This window comes from Populus alba, chromosome 13 (assembly GCF_005239225.2).
Source record: "Populus alba chromosome 13, ASM523922v2, whole genome shotgun sequence".
In the NCBI taxonomy this organism is placed as follows: domain Eukaryota; kingdom Viridiplantae; phylum Streptophyta; class Magnoliopsida; order Malpighiales; family Salicaceae; genus Populus; species Populus alba.
Genome location: NC_133296.1, coordinates 6,131,660 through 6,153,884, shown reverse-complemented (window position 1 = coordinate 6,153,884; position 22,225 = coordinate 6,131,660). Strand labels below are relative to the sequence as shown.

Genomic DNA, 22,225 nt, shown 5'->3' with positions numbered 1-22,225 from the left:
CCAATATTTTCCTGTCTAGCTTGATCTATCTAGATTTGAACGTTGCAATCAAAATATCTGAACTCATCAAAAAGAGATCTTGAGAACAAGAAACTGTAAAACAAAAGATATATACAAGAACGTTTTAAGAGCAATGGAGTTTGTAATTTCCCCGGAAAGTAAATTCAGTGGGATATACCTATTGTCTCAGCCTGTGCAGGAAAGATTAACGTATGCAAAGCAATTAGTTGGCTGTAAAAGCTTTATTTTGATATTCAACATGAACGAAAACCAATTTTTCAATCAAGGTTTTCATCATGCTACTGTTTGGGTGCCAAGCCAAATGCTCAAAATTTGAAAGAAAAATAATGTTAACCAGAACCTATCCTTGTTCTCGTGCCAACTTCGAGGTCGCCTAATTTTCACTTCTTTCCACTTCAGCTTCATCATCACAGTGTGATCGACACCAAGTGCTGAGCCTTGTGCTCATCCACACTCTCCCAAGTTTGAAAATCATGCCAGCTCTCCTTTATTTAGTTCTTTTCCTACGTCAACTGCTTCACTAACTGCAACATCTTCTGCTTCACTAACTGCAACATCTTCACAACTAAGTGGCAAACCTTGTGTTTTCTCATCAATATTCTCCAAGTTTAAGGTTTTTTCATCACCAGATGAACTGTCATCTTCGTCAGAAGCCACAGAGATACCACTTGGAGTCAATGTCTCTGAGCTCTGTGATTCAGACATGGTGGATGGTAGCGGTGATGACGATCCACAGTTCATCATATCAAACTTTTTCTTGTCATCCTCCCTCATCCATTGGGCATAAGCTTCATGGTTAAACCCAGCTGAGTTTCTGCCACCAAATGCACAATCCAGCTTATCCATATCAAAGAGTTCTTCCATCAGCTTTTGGCTCTGTGGTCCATTGGAATAGACAAACCTCACTTTCTTGGATGTCTTGGGTTCAATAAATGGTTTCACCAGCTGCAAAAAAGCAAGTTTTGTAAATTTTGGAATCACAGTTAGCATTGGAGAAGTAACGTTATAAAGGCCACAAGGAATGACCAAGTGACAAGATTTGACACAACAGGGACAAATACAAAATTAATTGGATTTGTTTCATAGTTCCATACATTTGTTCCATTATCAAAGAATATATTAACAATAGAGTACAGGGAATCAGCATTCTTTCTTACCTTTTCCCCTTTTTTTTAGAGTAAACCAACTCTTATGTTTCTCACCTATCTAATCAAATATAATTTCCATACATTTGTTCCATTATCAAAGAACATATTAACAATAGAGTACAGGGAATCAGCCTTCTTTCTTACCTTTTCCCCCTTTTTTTAGAGTAAACCATTTCTTATGGTGCTCACCTATCCAGTCAAATATAATTATGTGCATGTCCTTCCCTAGAAATAAAGTAGTCCCTCGAGTAGAAGTCCAAATCTTTATGCATGAGGGAAAAAAAGATGGTGGGTCTGAAAGAACTTCATCACCTAAACTTGATAAATTTCCCCAACAAAATTCTACATTGAATGTGTTCTTACATGTCTGAACTGCTCCAAGATCTCTCAGTTTTTGCATTGCAACACCACAAACACATCAGATTTATTGGGTTGCAAATACAAACGATAAAGTAAATATGAAGTTAAATTAAGAGAAATTGGCACAACTCGACTGAATGATGAGAATGAAACTGATAGAGCAAATATGAAGATAGATGATGAAATTTGTGCATAGATGCCAGGATTTCTTCCTACAGCAGAAAGCGTTAGGAACCATGAAGCAAGAGCCACATTTACGTTAGGTTTAAGGAATATTAAATCTCAAGATAAAGCATTATGTATATCATCACATACCGTCCAAAAGGATTCAAATACTTTGGGAGGGTTGTAGAGGATTCCAACACCTAGTCTCTCAGGATAATGATTTTGCAGGATGTGAGCTGTTTCCCGAGCAGCCTTCACTGATATACAGGACATTGTCCACCCTTGAAAATCAATTAGCCATACCATCTGATCCTGATCTGGATTTAAAGTTGTTGTGGCATTCTCCATACAGTAAACAAGGTGTCTGATCTGTCCTCTTATGTCGCTTGTATTCTGATATAAAAGGATTTGTCATAAGTCCAGGAAAGCATGATACTATAATGAACCAAAACAAAAATAGTAGTAAGCTGAATTTTTCATATTAAGGGATCCACCTGGAAACCAGGTCTAAAGATAAGAACAGTCCGTCCCTTCTTGTCAAGATAATTAGCTCTATAGACTTTTCCAGTCTCAGCTTCTTTAGCAATATCTTCCTAAAACATGAAAAGGAAAAAACATCATCTTAAGTTGCACAGAAACAGGGCACAGTTTATACCAGTTTCAAACAATGCCCATGTAAGGAATTGCAAGACATCCATATGTTTGGGCAATAATTGGTCTGGAAGCTCTTTTCTTTTCTTTTCTTTTACTTCGTTTACCAGACATCCATGTAAGGTATGCACAAAAAGCTCTTTTTCTTTTCTTTTCTTTTCTTTTACTTCGTTTATAAAGACTTCCATACAGTCTATGTCAAAGAAATTCAATTCAAAAGGTACTGGAAGCATATACCCATCGGATCTTCTCAGGCTTGAATTCCAACCTCCATTTCAATGTGTTTTTCAACATCTTGGCTGCCTTTTTTGTATTCCAGTTCCTTGCTCTTAGATACCTTGATATTGATGCATCAGAACAAAGCACTGGAAGCTTATCGGCTATAGGACCTAGTATCTTCCTAACATCATTGATCTGAAAAAAAAGGAAGAAAGTTAGTTCCCTCCCCACATAGTTGATTTGATCAACTGTAGTTATACATCACTCGGTAGGGGCTTTGAAAGAGAAATAGAATTTAAAACCCAACAAGAAAAATCTAGGAATGGAAAGAATTATTTTGATTGATGATGAGCTTAGCATCAAAAGAAAATGATTAAAATCAAATTGGTTAAAGTTTCCAGTATGCTGGATGCTAAACAAAATAGAGGCAGCATTAAAATTGATCAACCCAAGGTGACAATTTGAGAAGAAGACAAATCCAAATCCTAATCTAAAGAAAAGAAGAGCCCTCCAAATGATTGGTAGACTATGTTCCAGGCCCAGTTAGAAGGCATTGAACCATAGAGAAGAAGCAAAAAAGTTGCTGAAGGAGAAAGCAGGATCATGCTTTTGTTTTTACTAGCTGCTAAGCATGCATAATAAAACTCGTTTCTCATGATGCAGAAAAGATTAAAAGAAATGACCATGGAAGTAGGAAAACTAGAAGCAAACCCCCCTGCCCTTGTGTTAAGCAAGTGTATAGTTAGCAAAGAATTCATGCATAAACCTATTACAAAATTGATAGCTTATCTGATGAAATTCATTGCTGAATCATCATTCCACTTGATAGGAACCAATTAAAATCACCCTTAGGCAACAGGACTTTCTCCTCTGAATTTCAAAAGTCATTTTTATTGAAGTAAAAAATATCAATGGTTCTTAAAGCTACTGTTAGGCATTACATACATACCTTAGCCAGCTGCTCTTGCTCCGACAAAGATTTTTCTGTACTGCTTCCTCGCAACTTTCTGATAGACATCTTCGCAAAATTTAGTGACGCTTGTAAAGCTGAAACCAACATTGAGTAATCAATTAATTCGAGTATCAAACAGTTATTCAAAGTAGATATGCCACATAAAAGGAAAATACATTCCAATGACTCCAATGACATACTACATCACGACGATCAACAAGAAGGCACGTGCATATTTATGATGGTTTAGTTCCATTTCATGCTGAGCCAAACTATAATGCTAGAAAATTGATCATACAACTATTAAACAACTAAAATAAGGCTTCTTCCTTCCTTTTGTATGGAGAAATGACCATTCTTATGGCATTGGACTCCTAAAGACATTACCAATTCAGATCCTTCGGTAGAAAAACAAACTGTTTTGCTTTGTTGAAATCTATATCAAAGAAATATGAGTGCACAACGCTGGCTATCAAGAGAACTTCTTCCACTTCTCCAAGCCATGATATCTCAAAAATAATAGTGCAAAATACCTTTTAACTGACCATTCTAAAAATTCCCATCTTCAATATCCCCCACATGTTGTACAAGGGTATTTCTTCCTAAAACTTTTCCATGCAGCTAGAAAATCCACTTCCATGCCCATCAATATTCTCAATAATGAATTTAAGATGATAGCATGGTACCTACAAACTAATTTTATAAATTCAGATGCCAAGAGCTGGCAAAGAAATGATCCAAGCATAGCAGCATCCAGGACTACAAAATTCAATTACTCGCTCCCCTTTTCAAATCAATGGTCTCTCTATCAACACTAACAATTCCCCATTTCCCATATTCTAAATATCGTTTCTTGTTTCACCTCTTCTGCTCCTCCTTATGGTTTCAGATTCTTCAAGCAAGTATAGCAAGGAAATCCTTCGAACAAGAAGACTCGCCAATAATTTCAAACTCAATCCCAAAAGCCTAAATCGTTAAACAAATCACAAGCATAACAAAGGACAGAGATTCAATCTTAGCCAACAAAAAAAAAATCCAAGTAGTCTTGAAATGTTCCGTCCACTTTCTTACCATCAACGATCCATTGATTCTGTTTCCGATCAGTAAGAAAGGAGCAAAATGAAAAATCTTTCCATAGCATAAACATTAATACCCTCTTTCCTTTTTTTTCTTTCTTTTTTTTTTTTGTTTTTTCTTGGTTAGCTTTAGCACAAACAATAGCTTATCAAGAACAAGAGACACATAAAACAATTAACCAGTCAATCATAAGTATCTCTGAAAATCCCTGGTGAACTAATAAGATCAATTAGATATTTCATGCATGAGTCCTTTAGCACTCGTATCCATCACCACAGCCAGAAAAGCAATATCCCGTTAAAAAGATGAAATTTTGTATATGATATTCAAATCAAAACAAAAGAGAAAAAACTGGGTTTTTGAATTTCATTACCTTTTAGCTGTTAAACAAGATGGCCCCATTTCTTTCTATTTATGTGAAACAAAAAGTCTCATTTCTGTACAAATGAATATTCCCCATTTATATTCTGCCATTAAAAACATGATTTTCCACTAGAAGGGCAAAAAAGAAAAGAAATCCCAGTTGGAAAAAGCTTTTGAATTCAGAGGGTAAATGGATAGATACAGTTACCTTGTGTGGTGCAACGTTGGATGATAGATTTTCAGTCTCCGAGATTGTTGTTAGTCGCAAGTGGATTTGGACAAACAGAAAGGATGTGCCTAGAAGAAGAAGTGTTGAGAGACAAAACACAACAGGAAGAAGGGCAGGTGGCTGGCATTTTGAGGTAGCTTTTGAAAGCGGATGTGTTCGATTGACCAGTTGTTGAAGACGAGTATTTGGCTCCTGGCCTCGTTCTGTTCTCCTGCCCGGTGAATGGATAACGAAGGGTGATTTTTATGAGATTTCGGCCCTTCTTTTTTGAATTTCATTTCTGACATGTGATGGGATGCTAATAGTAAGACGTATATCCGTTTTCCGTGGCCCAGTTTTGTTTGTGCCCGAACAGTTATGCAACAGTCACAATCAAATACCGCAAGTCTAGAATCTGCAGCCAGAAAAATGCACCTCCCCACGCCTGCTTCCGCAACCACTACTTTGAATAATGTGTCAAGTTTCACGGGAAAATATATATATTTAATTAAAATTATTTTTTAAAAAAAATTAATTTAATTTATTTTTCATTATATTATAATAATTTTATAATCTGATTTGATGGTTTACTTGGGTTAATTCGACTCCATATTAAATTTATTAAAAAATATATTTTTTAATTTTATTTATTTATTTATATAGAGTTATTTAAGATTTTTAAAAAATTTTTTAACACGACACAAAAAGTATAAAATAAACTCGGATTAGTAAAATCATAAGGAATTTTTTTTTCATAAATAGTTCAACCACCTTAAAATAAATTGTTCAAATAAAAATTCATGTATAATTTAAATAAATTTTCATTAACTAATAATTAACAAATTTAAAACAAACAATATGGTGTTTTCATTTAAACTAAAATTTATATTAATATAAATACAATATACTTATTTTATATTATTTTTTTAATTTGCTATTTTGATTGTCTTTCTAACAATATAAATGGTCCTTTCCAATTACCTTAGTTTTATATTTTTTTTAATTTATTTGAAATCATTGATGTTACATAATTTTTTTTTAATGTTATGAAAAAATTAACTTGGCATGGGGTTTAACAAGTTTATTTATTTTTGTATTTGAAAAACAATTTTGATTTTTTTTATTTAAATTTTTTGAAATAATTTTGAATTCTTAAAAAAAAAAAAAAAAAGATAACATGATAAATGACTGTCCCGCATGTGCCACCCAGACAATCACAATCTCTCTCGCTCTCTTTCTCAAATCTACATCATCATCATCAATTTTCTTTTTCCTTCTCCTCTCTTACTTTTCAAAGCTCATCTCTTGCGCTCTCTTTTGTCAGGACTAACAACTTAGTGTTATTTCCATGGCTTTTGCTCATTACTTGGTTGTCATTCTTACTGAACCCTCAGATCTCACAAAAGTTGCACTCTTTAGCATCTCCTTTTCTTGCAGTCCTCCTCCCCTCCTCCACCTCCTCCCACCCCACTTTCTTTCAATAAAAATAACTTTGATTTAACTTTCTCTTCTACCTCACTGAAAACTAAAGCACGCAATTTGTTAATAATAGTTGTTTTTAGGAAAGGCGAAGGCAAAAGAACCAAAAGTGTTAATAGTTTTTGATAATTTTGTCAAACTCGATAAACTCAGTTCGAGTTTACGGAGTTTCACTGAGTTTGACCGAATTTGTTGATTTTCGAGTTTTCTACCTGATTTAACACAATATATCTGTGTTGACTCGTAAAATCGTACGATTTTACAAGTTAACTTACGAGTTTGACAACCATGGAGTTATCATAATCATAACTTTATACGTGGAGGGTTGATCAAAATCAATCTAATATGTTATCATCTCAATATTTATTAAAAAAAATCTCATCTTAAATATTAATTTTGAGTCAAACTATGTTTTTATTGGTTATTTAAATTACTTTTAGACCCACCAAGATGATCGGGTCACGTCAAATCAATTCCCACATAATTTATTTTTATATATAGAAAAAACATGAGTAATATCAAAAAAAAAGTTTATATTAAAAAAATAATAAATCAAACCCGTAGCATAACATGAACCAATTATCTAGTAATTCAACTACCAAAGCTAGTAGCTTGATAAACTTGACCAGCCAAGATCTTATCCTGGAGAAATTAAAAGGTAAGATGATCATATCAATCACTAGAAAAATTCTTTTAATTGTTTTATATCTCTTAAAAAAGTAAATGAAAAAACATTAGTCTAAAAAGAAATTTTGATAAAAGCTTACAAATGAAAGCAAGACTTTTTTTTTGTTTTAATTGATTTTTTTTTATGGTAAGGTTGTCGAGTGAGGAAATATATTATCCAAGTACATTTATGTCATAAAAAATCAACATATAAGTTAAACTTTTGATATATCTAAAGTTATCCTTCTTATTTGGTTTTTATATAAAAATATACATATAAATCAATATAAAATAAAATCAATTTACAATATTTGTTGATAAAATATAAACTTGATGTAAATTTAATCAATTTTATGTCCTAATACTAGCAATGTAATTGCATTATCATTTTTTTTACTAACTTAATATCTTATTCTTGGTTGTATAAATAAAAACAAATAACGAATCAAAATTTATACATTACTCTCTTTATAAAAGGGATAGAAGAACTTTGACAAGAGAGTTTGTAAAAGAAAAGTTTTTGAAAGAGCAAAAGTTTCCGGCATTATTCATTTTTTTTTTTTTAATATTCAAAGCCTTGTCAAGACTATATTTTTATATAGACAATTTTGATAGTTAATTTTAAAAAAAAATAAACTTTTAAAACAAGAAGACACAACTTTCTAATTTAAAAAGACATAACTCTATTTCAAATAGATTTTTAACAAACATAACTCTTGATTTAAGAGTTTTAACAAACACAACTTTCCATTCACTCCAATAATGTCCATATGAATGAAAATTGTTTAATCAAAATAAAATACAAAGTCGACACGGATATAAATAGTATTAACAAAAAGTCAATGCATTAGGTGAGATAGCTTTTGGCCTTGAACCTTCATTGGTGAAAACTATATGATTCACTTAGCTAACTATTGAACATGATATCTTGAATAATTTAGTTTTTTGTAGGAACTCAGATTATAGAGATCACACAGTTCCTCTTCTTACAATTTTGGTTTTCACAATTGTGTTTATTTTAGCCTTGAACATGTTCTGGTTTTGGATAGTGTTTTAGAGAATTTAAGATTTTTAATTCTCATAAAAGTAGCCTCATTTCACACTCAAATTGGTTATTTTTATAAAGTTATCCATGTTTTTTGTTGCAGATACCCTTACTTATAGAAAGTTGTGTATTATTTATCATACAATACCTCTACTTGAATTTTTCAAGCTATAAGAATCATTAAAAGCTTAGTTATTTATGTATTTTGTTGCAGGTAGCACTTTTCATTATAGAAATAGGTAATAGTATTACTATTGAATTGACATACAATTTGGTTATCCATTTGAGCATGGATTTTAGCTCTTATCAACTTGTCTAGTTGCTTTCATGGCAATTCTTTGAAAATAGGCTTTAATCTCATCCCCTTGATTTTTATCAATTTGATCTTTTGTTAAGCTTTTATAAGCAAATTTGTAATGTTATCCTTTAACATCAGATAGTCAATAGATATAATTTCATTAAAAGTAAATATCTTACAATATAGTGTCTTAAATAAACATGTCAAGACTTATTGCTATATATTATGCTTCTTTTTCCTTTTTGCTTAAAGCTATGATAAAAGAATTGTAACTTTGTCTAAACACCTTACACTTATATGTATTTATAGGATGGTCTTTGACCATTATATAACTCATACAATGACTTGTTTAATTTTTTGTAAGATATTTTATGTATAATATAACTTGTTGGTAAAATAGCTTTCTGCAACAAGTTTCAGGGTAATTTTAAACTTTTCAACATAACCTGATCATTTATTTTAATTTTTGGTTCTTACATTCAGTAATATCATTTTATCATGATGAATAAAGAGACATGGTTTGATCATGGATCATACCATTGTTAGAATAAAATTCATCAAAAGGTAACTTATACTCCTCCATTTTTATCCCTTTTTATCATATTGTTATTCCTACTAAGTTTATTTTTAACTTGTTTTTTAAAATGTTTGAACATTTCTAGGGCTTTGCATTTGATTATTAATAGATAAACATAGCAAAATCTTGTGCATTCATCAATAAAAATAATAAAATACTTGTTACCACCTCTAGTTTATACAAACTTTAAATCATAGATATTAATGTGAATAGATCAAAAAGACAACCATTTAAATAAAAGAAAAAGATTTACCATCTCTAGTTAATATTAAGCTTAAATTATCCGTCACTTAAATACCCTTTTATCCACAAACATCTCATTCCTAGTAAGGATAAATTTATTGAGCTTAAAAACCATTATAAACTTGTTCTTGCTCAACAATAAGCCAAAAACCATATTATTTTGAATATTAAAAGCATGAATCACATTGTTTAGAGTCAGCTCTTTCCTAGATTTCATCCTCAACATCGTCTTTCCAAGGTTTGGGATTTTTCTCATACAAAAAACTTTTTCATGAACAATTATTCTTTATTGGCAACTGCTACATACTCAAAAACCTATTCTTGTTGAAACATATATGACATGTGGTTCCAATACCAACCCATCATTATGTATAGTTGTCCATCAAGTGAACTTCTGATATAAATTTAGTAAGCTTGATAATTTTCTCATCAACATTCTCGATCATGTTGATTTGAGCTTCTTTTTTTCCTTTACAATGATGGTAGTCCTCAATGTAGTGTCCTAATTTGTTGTAAATAAAACATGTTCTTGTAAGTCTTATTTTAGTGTCACCATCATCATTAGGATTGTTAGAGAATTTATCATGTTATACTTCATATTTAAGTTCATACCACTTAAAGTTTTAGTTTTTCTTTTCTTTTCACATGAAGCATGTTTAGGAATCGGGTTAGCTAATGGAATAACCAGGATAACAGAGGCTGCTAGGATAACCGATGTATTAGTATTATTAACACTATTTTTTGCCATCTATTATCTTCATAACATGATTAACTTTGCAGTTATATACCACATTTATATAATCTCAAATAATATTAATTAAATTGAATTGCAAAAATCTAACATTAATTGTGGAAAAAAAAAACAATGTAATAAACATGTTTAATGATAAAATAAACATCTTTGTTATTTATCTATATGTATAGATTAGTAACTAGTTTGAATGTATATGCTACACTGTAAGGGGACTCAAATTTTTTAAAACCTAAAAATAAAAATTCATGTCTTAGAAAATTCATAGGAATTGTCATTAAATCTCATGATTAAATAAAATTATTTTGATTTTTTTTATGAAGATAAAATTTTCTATCAACATATATCTTGTTTATCTTATTCAACACAATATTTTTAACTAGAAGCATTATTTCTCTTATATATATATAATTGTTAAAGCAAGTTAACAAAAAATATTTAAAATAGTATGTCCATATTTTGTGTAATTGAAAGCTAAAAAAAACCATAAATGTGATAAAATCATGTTCCAAATCTATTTAAACATTTTAATAACAAACAACCGATTTATATCAATTTTTTATAAAAAAAAATTATTATTAGTATTATTATTTTGATATCAAATACATAATAATTCATAGCAATTTTTTAAATAAAAATAAAAATTTATAATAATATTTAAGAACCATATCAAAATTGAAAAGTAAGTGAATTCAATAAAAACAATTTGGGATATAAAAAAAACAAAGAAAAAAAAAAGGCCAACAAAGTGCCTAGCCCACGTACATGTAGCAGGCTAGGCCCGCTCACCTAACCCTATTTATTTTTCTATTAAAGGGGCAAATCCATTTCTTATTTTTTCAAAAATAGAAAAGAGTTTGCTTATCACAAATTAGAAAATAGATGTATTATCCAACACTCAAACCTATAACATCTAACTTGTTATGAGCGCTAATTAACTAAACTGCAAATTGGATTTGTATAAAACGATTAAAAGAATATATAAAAATGCTTCATTGTGAATTCATATAAAATGATAAAACACTAGAAAACCGATGTTTTTTTAAGTGTTTGTTTGGGAATCATCAATTTGATTGACTATGGCTTTTAAAGGTTTGATAATATTATAAAAGTTAATATTTCAACCCCTTCCATAAGTTATTTTAGCATATAATTTGTTGTTTTTCGAAAGTAATTTCACATATAAACAAACACATTTGAACTTAGCAAATCAACTTCCATTTTTTTTTTAAGTCCAAAAAAGGCAAGAGAATAGTATAGATAAATAAGAGAGTCTTCTACATGATTTTATTTTTCCAGTATACGAATTGCTTTTAAAAAAAAAACGATATGTTGTTCACATTTGCAAAATCCAACAACTAGAGAGTCACTGTAAAAATTAGGTTTCGGATTTCTTTGCTAAAAAAACTTATTTTTAATCAAAAACACCTAGAAAATACCTTAAACACCTTAATAAACTATTTATGGCCTCATATGACTCAAAAAAAATGACTTAAAAACTTAAAGCCAACCCGAACTCCAAAATTTTCCTATACTCATATCTACATTTTGCAGCAAAGAGAAGGAAAAGTAACACGTAGGTGAAACTTATTTCATCAAATAAAATTCATTGACACCATAATTGACCTTTTTATGGCTAGAATTTGTATATATAACAAATTTTTCTCTCTATACCGAAATCCTATGACTCTCCTTCTCTTTCCTATCAAAAAAAAAAACTTAAAAAAAAAAATTAGTGCCATAATTGAATCTTTAACAACTAAAAGACTGGTTAACCAATTAACTAAAAATGATAGAGACCAAAATAAACTTTTTAAATTAAATTCAAAGTCACCATTTATTTTATTTGCCCTTTCATTTAGATCTTTGTCTTTCAATTCGATCCTTTTAAAAAAAAATACAAATTTAAACTTAAAAGTAAAAAAATAAAATTCAAGGACCAAATTAAAAATATGAAAAAATTGATTGTTTCAATTCATAATAATATGTGAGAGAATAAAGTGCAAAGTAAATAATAAAAACACATCACAACTTAAATTTTTTATAATGTAGATTAAGACAAGAATCTATCCTCTACCTTTTAGTGAATAATGTAATTACAATATTATTTTTCAGGTTTACTTCATCTCTTATTTTTCATACTACAAACAAAAAAAAAAAAAAAAAAAAATTATACATTATTCTCTACTGAGAATTTTGACATGAGAGTTTTATAATAGTGAATGATGAGAAGTTTTTCTGCAGTATTCATTTCTGTTTTTTTTTATGATTGTTACCTTGTCAAAACTATATTTTTATATAGACAATTCTAACAATTAATTTTAAAGGAAACTTTCTAACTTAAAAAGAAAACTCTATAGTTTTAAGGCACCCAACTTTCTATTCTCCTAAAAAAAAAAAAAAAAAAAAGCCTTCGGGTAAAATTAAAATGGGAACCAAGACCGGAGAGAGAGTATCGATTTGTTTTGATCAGGTCATAAAAATCGAAAGTCATCCATTCAAAGCTCAGCCATCAAGAAAGAAATCAGCTAACATACATCTCCATTACAAACGATCCGAGACTCATTCTATGTGAACAACTTTAAGATTAGCGGTATACAACATTTCCGCAAAAGGCAATGAACAAAACAAGAATCCAAGCCTAGTACAATGCAGCATTCTGTTTATAAAGCCCTCGTTCTTTGATTAGAAACTAGACAAACCCCAAAGGTTACTACTCAGAGCCTCAACGTCGCAACAAAAGCTTACATTCCTTCTAGCAACTTATATTTACTTGCATTTTCTATACAAATTGCTGTATAATCAACTATTTTACTTTAATTTTTGTTGGAACCCAAAACAAAACAAAAAAATATGACCAAAAGGCAATCTTTCTAGATGCTAGACATGAAGATTGCTTTGAAGCAAACGCAAGAGAGAGATGCTGCCCTGAGTTCTTTTTGTTTCCTCTGCTGCTGATTTCTTCGCACCTCTATTTCCCTGCATAGCAAACAGATATGGAATCTATCTGAATCACTAAATCAATGGTCAAGGTAAATGATATTTTCTCCTTTCAGTTCTCATTCACCAATCCATTCCTTCTATCATTTAGTGTATATATTGGAACCAGGCCATGACTTCATATTATTTGCATAGATTCACCAATCCATTCCTTCTATCATTTAGTGTATACATTCAGAATTTTCAACAATGCCAATACTGGCATGCCGACCTTGCTCTGTTAGTTCTTTAAAGGAATTCTAAGCAAGTACATCTCAACAAAGGCAAGTCAACCCATGTGCATTTCACACCCTTTTCAAGTGAATTTCGGTTATCCAAACATGCTATTTTTCTGGAAAGAGCAAAGTAAGAGGAGAGGGACAGTTCACTCACTTTTGGATTCTCAGATTCATCCTCAATGCCCAAAGGGATATCCCTCAGTAATGTAGAAGAGGCAGGCAACAGTCTCCTACAATCATAGATGAGGAGCTTATAAAAACTGAAATTAATTTACCTCAAGAAACCATAAACAAACTCGAATAGTGTTTCGAATGTGTAATTTATGGAAAGACAGAAAACTGACCTTTTTGGTTTCAAAACATTCAATGGTTTGCAAGAACTATCTGACAGTAATTCACTTTCTGGCACATCAAGGTTGCACTTTTGAGTGGATGCGACATCTTTGGGTGATACAGATGGATCCAAAGATTTCTGAAATAAAAAAAATATTTGAAAATTACCATTACTTACTCACATATTTGTAGTTGCATTATCCAAGAGAAGCACGGGTAGATCTAGTCAAGACTAAATAGAGAGAGAAGGTTAGCGATTAGCAGTCTGTGTACCTTAGTAACAACATCCTGATACTTTCTTGGAGAATCATCACATTCAGATGCCCTAAGGTTTAGAGAATGAACATGCTCCTCCGTCTGAATACAGAATCCTCATATATTAATTGATTTCTTGGAGCATAAATGCATAAATAATAACTCAGTGAACAAAGAGATTTCCCAATTTAAAAAAGTTATAGAGATGATATTAGGATAAAAATAAGCATGTCCATATGCCTGAGAAAATACATCTTGATACTGTTCTAGGGTGGAGTCACATTTTAAAATTGCATCCTGATCTTTTCTTGGAGAACCATCACATTTAGATGCAAAGTATAGAGAATGAACATTCTCTGTCTGAATACAGAAGCATCGTATGCTAATTGCTTTTTTTTGGAACATAAATGCATATGTAATATTTCATTGAACTTCATGATGTTTCTTAATTTAAAATGGGAAGAGAGATGATATTAGGATAACAATCAGTAGGTCAATTTAGCTGAGAAGATAGATCTTGATCATGTCCAGGAATCAAATCATATTTTCTAGAAGTTGCATCATGATCTATTTTTTTGGAAAACATGCCTTAAGGTTCAAAGTATGAACATTCTCCTCTGTTTAATATTATAGAAGCCTTAGAGATTAATTGTTTTCTTGAAGCATAATGCATATCTAATATCTCAATAAATAAAATTGCAATTCTCAATCTAAAATAGAAATAGAAACAACGTTGGATAAAAAATCAACAGGTCTATTTACCTGAGAAAATATATGTTGATCATGTCTTGGGATGTCATCGTATTTTTTAGTTGCACCTTGATCCTTTCTTGGAGAACCATTGCATTCAGATGCCTTGAGATTTAGAAAATGATCTTTCTCTTCTATCTGAATATAGAAGGGAAAGATTAATTGCTTTCTTGAAGCATAATGCATATATAATATCTCAATAAACAAAATTGCAATTCTCAATCTAAAATAGGAATAGAAACAACATTAGATAAACAAATCAACAAGTCTATTTACCTGAGAAAATACATGTTGATAATGTCTTGGGGTGTAATTGTATTTTTTAGTTGCACCCTGAAGCTTTCTTGCAGAACCATCACATTCAGGTGCCTTGAGGTTTAGAAAATGATCTTTCTCTTCTATAATTACACCCTGATCCTTTCTTGCAGAACCATCGCATTCAGGTGCCTTGAGGTTTAGAAAATGATCTTTCTCTTCTATCTAAATATAGAAGAGAAAGATTAATTGCTTTCTTGAAGCATAATGCATACATAATATATCAAGAAACAAAATTGCATTTCTCAATCTAAAACAGGAATAGAAACAACATTAGATAAAAAATCAACAATTCTATTTACCTGAGAAAATATAGGTTGATCATGCCTTGGGGTGTAATCGCATTTTTTAGTTGCACCCTGATCCTTTCTTGGAGAACCATCACATTCAGATGCCTTGAGGTTTATAAAATGATCTTTCTCCTCTATCTGAATATAAAAGCCTCATATAGTATTGTCAGGGTATTTATGTAATTTCCTACATATTCTATATAAGTGTGTGTCTAAAAGTGTAAGGCACAAAACTTCTATCCTTTTTCTATTTCTCTTCTTTTATATTTTCCTCTCTTCATCCTTTCTTCTTCTTTCTCTATTTTCAATTCTTTCAATCTAAGAAAACCAAATGGTATTAGAGCACTAAGAACACTAATTTGAAAGCTCTTTTACCCACCAACAAAAGCACCATGGTTTCAACAAAAATTAGTGTCATTTGCTTTGCTAATTTGTAAAGAGATAGTTTGATAGAAAGGTCATAATTGATTTTTTGAGTACTCCAATTTTTAGGGACCGTTTGATCAAGATATTTGGGGATTTTTTAGGATATTCTAAGCTCATTTGCCTTTGCTTCTTCTTTTTTTCAGTTATTTCAATCTAAGAAGACTAACAAATATTAATTGTTTTCTTTAAGCATAAAGGCACATTTAATATCTCAGTGAACAGTCTGACATTTTCTAATTTAATAATGGTGATTTAGATGATCATAGGATAAAAAATCTATAGGGCTATATACCTCATATATTACATTTTGATCTTGTATTGGGGTGGAGTCATATTTTTTAGGAGTTGCCTCTCGATCCTTTCTTGGAGAACCATCGCATTCAATTGCCTTTAAGTTCAGAAAATGAACACTCTCCTCTATCTGAATACAGAAGACTTACATAGTAATTGCTTTCATGAAGCATAAATGCACACGTAACATCTCAGTCAACAATGTATATACCCCAATTTAAGTAGGGATATAGTTGATAGTAAGATGGGGGGAAATGAGCAGGGGTATGTACCTCAGAAATTATATTTTGATCATGTCTAGGAGTACCATCAAATTTTTGAGTTGTATTGCATTCAGGTGCCTACAACGAGGAGAGAGAATGATTATTTTAATCCAAAGATACTGTAAAAAATTTCAAAGTGAGACATGGAAGAAGAGAATCAGTAGTCTACAAACCTCAGCAAATACATCTTGATCATTTCCCAGTTCAAAGTCATTTTGACACCTGGGGTCCTTAATATTTGGTGTCAAGATTCAAAGCAAAAGTTTCAGAAATTGATTGTTTTCATTATACATGATTGCACAGGTGTTTAACTAAGAGTGATGCAATTTCACCAGCTAAGCAAGAAAAGACAACGCATTTTAAATATCAACAACAAAAAGAGGAAAATAAGAGATAATGGCATTATCTTGCTTACTAGGGCTTTGCTCTTGGTATCTATGTTAATTAAGGTGGACACCGTTGAGTTTTCCAAGGAGTAAGAACAGCATGATTTAAAATCCTTGAGCTCCTTTTCTAGCTTAAGATATCTTGTCTTTTCATTTCCAATAACCTCGTTGAGACTTTCGATTTCCCTTTCTGCCACCTAATTATGACCATTCGTCGAGCAGATTGCTAGTTAGTTTACCCAAAATTACATTTAATTGCCAATTCAAAGCCAAGTATCTTTAGTTAACTTTGAGAAAGAACTTGGCAAAATAATGAAACTTGAACTTTAGCACAGGATACTAAACATAACTTTACCATGAGTTTTTCTTTATATTGCTTCAAGACATTCCATAAAGCTTTAGCAAAATTTTGCATAACTTGATGGTTTCTCTCCCTTGGCAAATCAACAGAGTCAAGCTTGACTGGAGCAGCAGAAACAGAGTCCGATGTGTAGATTCTTTTGGTAACTGTGGCCAAGCAACCATGTCATTCTAGAGAAAATTAAAGAAGTAGATCAATCAAGTAAATGAAGATTCAAAAAGGTGTATTGGTAGACTTGTACAACCTTTTGGCAAGAGTTGGTGTTCGTCTCTAACACTTTTTCCTTCCTCGGTCTGAAAGCAAACCACAACAATTGCAATGAAAACTGAAAATTACGTTCACTCAAACCACAAGTCTCAAATTATAATCCATAAAAATATGATAAACTTCAAATTCATCTTTGTTCTTGGAATGGACCTCTGTCATGGAAAAGATAATGAATGACTTATATACAAGCATATTTTAAGCAAGTTGTTCAATTTTTTATGGGCAATAGACTCTCATAGTGTTTTTTTCCCTTTACTGACATTAGACAACTCTAGATACTAGAACTTATTACACATAAGAAAGAAAGTCACAGCAAAACAGAGTCTCTAGCAAGAATAAAAGTTGGTGATGCATAAACAGATTGCTGACTTAAGAAACTACATTCATAACACTTGGAAGCTAGACCGTGAGAATTAAGCTTGAGCAATGTGTCCATGGACAGCAAATGTACATAAATACAAAGCACTCAACCAGATGTTAAAACTATGTTCTTAAACAAACAAGTACAATCTTGAACCTTAGTTTGTATCAATCAGCAAAGCGTTGTACCCTTCATAAATTAATTAATGTCCTATATTAAGAAGGATATTGTAAAGATCATTGACTTATTCTCTATCTACAATCCGAAATGATCTACACAGGATAGATCCCTTTTCTAAGGGAACATGTTTCTTGTAGGAATGAAGCTTTCAAGAAAACATCATTAATTACAGTGTCAAAAAATACAAAACAACTTCAAGTAGATTTCCTAAATTAAAGATGAAACATTATGAAAAGATTGATAAAAGAGTATGAAAGTAACAAAAATACAGTAGCACCTTTGCATAACGTCCGCTGCATTTCATTTTTTTTGCTTGTTCAACTCTAGGCAACATTTCAATGTGCCTCTTGTTAAGAAACATAGATGGTTCCTCAACATTAGTGAACCTAATGAATTGCAAATGTTAAAACCAAGTAATTTAATTATAAAAAAAAAACTTGAAACTTGAATGAGATATATGAAAAAAATAAGTTAAACAGAAACTTAAATTTGAATGAGACAGCTGCAAAAAAAAAAGATTACTTGATTTTCATAAAAGGAGAAGCTTGTCTTAATAAGTAGGATGTATCGGAATAGTCATGTTCTCCTGGTTTTACTGTTAATATCTACAAAAGTACAACAAAGAACGAAAAGGCATGAGATTTCTAATTTTTTTTGGAGAATATAATTGAAGAAATGAGAATATGAGATGCAACTTTATTTGATGCTATATATATATATATAAATGATTCATATAAAAAAGAGGAGTTTTATCTGGGATATAATATTTTAGCTTCAGGAAACCAATGATAGAATGAAAACTGCATACCAAAGTCATTCTTCTTTTTCCTTCTAGATAATCTCGTAGATACCGAGTCAACTGTGGAGAGATGAAGTCAAATTGCATAGAATAGGCAAATTCATAAGCAACTAAGTTAACAGATTATGATATCTTTAGAGACAGTGCTGCCAATAATTCAGAGGCAATGGAAATACAAATAAAAATAAGTTCAACCATCACAAGAAACAGGATTAATGAGGATAACCAAGATATTCATTGATAGGAGGCTTTACCATGGAGTTCTTGAAGTGCATCTTTAATGGTTTCTTGGGATTACTCTGGTGCTCCAACAGTGACTGAGACAAAAAGAATAATAGCACATGATAACATGCATGGAGAGAAAGAGCACACTGACAAAGGAAATAGATGTTCTTGGATTGTTTGTGCAGGTTGACATAATTAAAAACTCTTAAGGCATCAAGACATTGCATAAAAAATGAGCACTGTACAGATGCCTTGGAAATCCAAAAAGGACTTAGATCACGTACTCTAAGACATAGGCCAAAAACCATTGATGTATTATTGATGAAATTACTCTCGATCAATCTTGACCCCTGCAAATGATAAAGCAAAGTTTAAGTGTTACAAATATATATTTCAGAACCACTCTGCGATTGTCAATGTTGCACATCATATTGAGATCAGGAATCTCAAATGAACTCATTTGAATACAACTGGCATAATCATAATTTATGTTTTCCAATCATGCTTATATCTCCATAAAAAATGTAACATTGCAACGGTTTTCTAACTTCCAGTAAATATAAATCATCACCTGAAATTTCAACAGTTGGATTATTAAAGAAGTTAGAAACTCCTGGGATGTGATACTTTGACAAGTTAGAAACCTCTAAAGAAGTTCAACATCAGACCAAAAACTCAAAATTCTTTATAAAATAAAGGAAAGAAAGAAAGAAAATCAATATGTTATCTGTTAATAACCCATTGTGTGTTTCAAAACTAAAGCTGCATGTATTTACAAAACTATCAACAGATCGTGCAATCATACTAAAGGAAGATTTGTAGAATTGCAAAACCTGATTGCCAGTTCTCTTTTCGCGCTCTGCTCCAGCGAGATCAACAATGGTAAGGACAGCATTGTTTGGTTCAGCATCTGGATCTCTGACAAAACTGTGGATGTTAATGATGCACTGTGACCGGCTGCAAGTATGTTACAAGAGGAAAATCATAAGGTTGGTACAATTTTATTGTAACAATTGAATCCAACAAAGTTCATTAACAACATTGCAAGAAAATTAAAATAAAACTCATCATTAAACTAGTAATCTATGTCACTGAAAATAACATTTATATATATATATATATATATAAAGATCTGTAAAATAGGAGAAAATATGTCCATCTTCCATAGATAGGTGCATGATTAAATGGAAATCTATAAATAGATTATCTATCATGATGGACTAAACTCTAATAAATTGTAGATGTAAAAGCAACGGGACATATGATCAGCAATAAATTATTTTTTACTCTACAAATTGACATTAGTAACATGTTTATTAACATCCTACATTAATTGCAAATTACAAAGAAGTTCCTGCTCCATTGTTCTAGTGTAAAACACCAAGGAATGGACAAGGCTCATCCATTAACCCTAACTCTTGACACTCCTACCCCTAAAGCACTCACAAAAACTCAATCCAGAATTTCTTTCTATCTATCTATAAAATTCCATGCAGAAAGCAAAGTTTGGTTGCAATGCACCTTGATTGGCTATTCATATTGGTCATGGCTGTTGTGCGTTTCAACATTGCACAAGCTATCAAGGATTCTGCCTGTGCAGCACTAGAAATGGCAACCTGTTTGCACCAATCAAGTTACACAGATGTCAACATTAGAGGCACTGTGCACATAGACAACAAAAATAAAACACTAATGGCAGATTAAAAAGAAAAGTCATCAACCTCTTGGAGACCTTTAATGGTAGCCTGTTGCATAGACAAATCACCTCCATCTGGGGATAAGTCAGAGATTTTCTCTCCCTTGCCTCGATCTGAATATATTTCAAAAACAGAGACTTTGAATTCCCTGAAATTACACCATGTAACAATGAGTATATCAAAAAAAAAAAAAGACCTCAGCATTTCTTAGACCCCTCTAAATGTTAATCTCTTACAATAAATTCATTCTCATTAATAACTATCATACATAACAATGCAATTACCTTAAACAAAATCGAGAAATCCAGAATCGGCAAAAATGAAACACAACCAATTACCTTGTCAACTTAGAACCACATTGCTGAGCCTCCTTAAAAATCTGTTCTAGTGCTAGATGAACCATCCCAGGCTCCCTAGGAGTCCCAAAAACTGTGTGAGTCTTCCCTGAACCACTTGGACCTAATGCAGCTAACAGTCCACTTTTTCCATTAAGAAAATCATCCACTAATGGCTTCACCATCTTCTCAAACACCTCATTCTACACACACCACACACACACACACACAACTCAAAATTAACCCCAACCCCGCAAATTGAAATTATTCAATTTTTACGTGAAAACTGAAGATTCTGGGTAGAGAAGGGTTACCTGAGTGGAATCGGAGGCAAAAACATGAGAAAATCCTTCATAAACCTCGGATTTAATTCTTTTTGAGTCTTGTAAGGATGCAGGTGGTGATAGAATAACCGAATGAGAATCATTGACATCTATACAAACCTCGTTACTACTAGTGGTGGTGGTGGTGGTGGTGTTTTTCTTTACATTCGCACTATTGTTTTTGGATGAAGGGTTTTGAGGCCAAGCGTTTTTCTGTCTTTGCCTAAAAATTTTTTGATCTTTGGTGTTTGGCTTAAGCGTAACAATGGGTCGAATTCTAAGATAAACTTTAAGGTTTTCTGAGGTAGCAGGTGCTGGTGGTTCTGGTGGGTTCTTTTGAGGGATTTCCATTGCAAGAATGTCTTGAATTGGGAATGAAGAGATTTCTCTTTTCATATTTGGATTTTGAGCATTGGGATTAGGGTTTGTGGAAGCGGCAGGTGTAGGCCTCGCTCTTCTGTGAGGGTTTCGCCGGACGGTGACTGTGTTTGGACATTCAGATGGACTTTTCGCCTCCATTTCGTCTCTCTCCTCTTTCCCACTCTGTTCTTGAGTTCAAACCTTTGAACTCGCAAGCTAGGCGGAAACGAAAAGAATTGAGTAAACCTTTTCACTCATTATTAAAAATCTATAAATTATATCGATGTGTACCAAAATCTAAATAAAGAACAAATTATTTGTTATTTTGTTCAAAAATTATTTTCAATTTTAAAAAAAAATTGCTTTAAATTATTTATTTTATGATTTTGGATTATTTTTATATGTTAATATTAAAAAAAATTAAAAAATTATTTAAATATATTTTAAACAAAAATTATTTTGAAAAGTAATCACAAATACCATATTATATTCTCAAATATTTCTACAAACATATTTATTTTTATATTTTAAAAAATTTAAAAAAATTTTATTTTTTATTTCAAATTA

The 22,225-nt window shown here is 31.5% G+C and overlaps 2 protein-coding genes across 7 annotated transcripts; both read right to left on the bottom strand.

The window, feature by feature from the left end:
• Window positions 1–79: 79 nt before the first annotated feature.
• Window positions 80–5,464, bottom strand: LOC118042449 (uncharacterized). 2 transcript variants are annotated; one of them, XM_035050124.2, is made up of 7 exons: window positions 5,165–5,464; window positions 4,967–5,030; window positions 3,514–3,611; window positions 2,583–2,759; window positions 2,189–2,287; window positions 1,845–2,087; window positions 80–966 (listed from the first exon to the last, which is right to left on the bottom strand). In XM_035050124.2, exons 3-7 carry the CDS (start codon window positions 3,580–3,582, stop codon window positions 493–495), a joined length of 1,062 nt encoding a protein of 353 aa, XP_034906015.1. In that variant the 5' UTR covers window positions 3,583–3,611; window positions 4,967–5,030; window positions 5,165–5,464; the 3' UTR covers window positions 80–492. The 2 variants fall into 2 exon arrangements, with proteins under 2 accessions (XP_034906015.1, XP_034906014.1); XM_035050123.1 differs by lacking the exon at window positions 4,967–5,030.
• A 7,236-nt stretch (window positions 5,465–12,700) lies between these two features.
• On the bottom strand, window positions 12,701–21,906 carry LOC118042447 (kinesin-like protein KIN-6). 5 transcript variants are annotated; one of them, XM_035050115.2, is made up of 23 exons: window positions 21,290–21,906; window positions 20,979–21,178; window positions 20,665–20,788; window positions 20,465–20,559; window positions 19,777–19,900; window positions 19,228–19,293; window positions 18,973–19,035; window positions 18,728–18,778; window positions 18,442–18,524; window positions 18,197–18,305; window positions 17,356–17,404; window positions 17,106–17,257; window positions 16,780–16,947; window positions 16,538–16,594; window positions 16,374–16,442; window positions 16,103–16,231; window positions 15,397–15,522; window positions 15,056–15,259; window positions 14,792–14,917; window positions 14,048–14,131; window positions 13,786–13,913; window positions 13,596–13,671; window positions 12,701–13,202 (listed from the first exon to the last, which is right to left on the bottom strand). In XM_035050115.2, exons 1-23 carry the CDS (start codon window positions 21,815–21,817, stop codon window positions 13,104–13,106), a joined length of 2,910 nt encoding a protein of 969 aa, XP_034906006.1. In that variant the 5' UTR covers window positions 21,818–21,906; the 3' UTR covers window positions 12,701–13,103. The 5 variants fall into 5 exon arrangements, with proteins under 5 accessions (XP_034906006.1, XP_073259902.1, XP_034906010.1 ...); XM_073403801.1 differs by lacking the exon at window positions 15,056–15,259; XM_035050119.2 differs by lacking the exon at window positions 16,103–16,231.
• Between the last annotated feature and the right edge of the window lie 319 nt (window positions 21,907–22,225).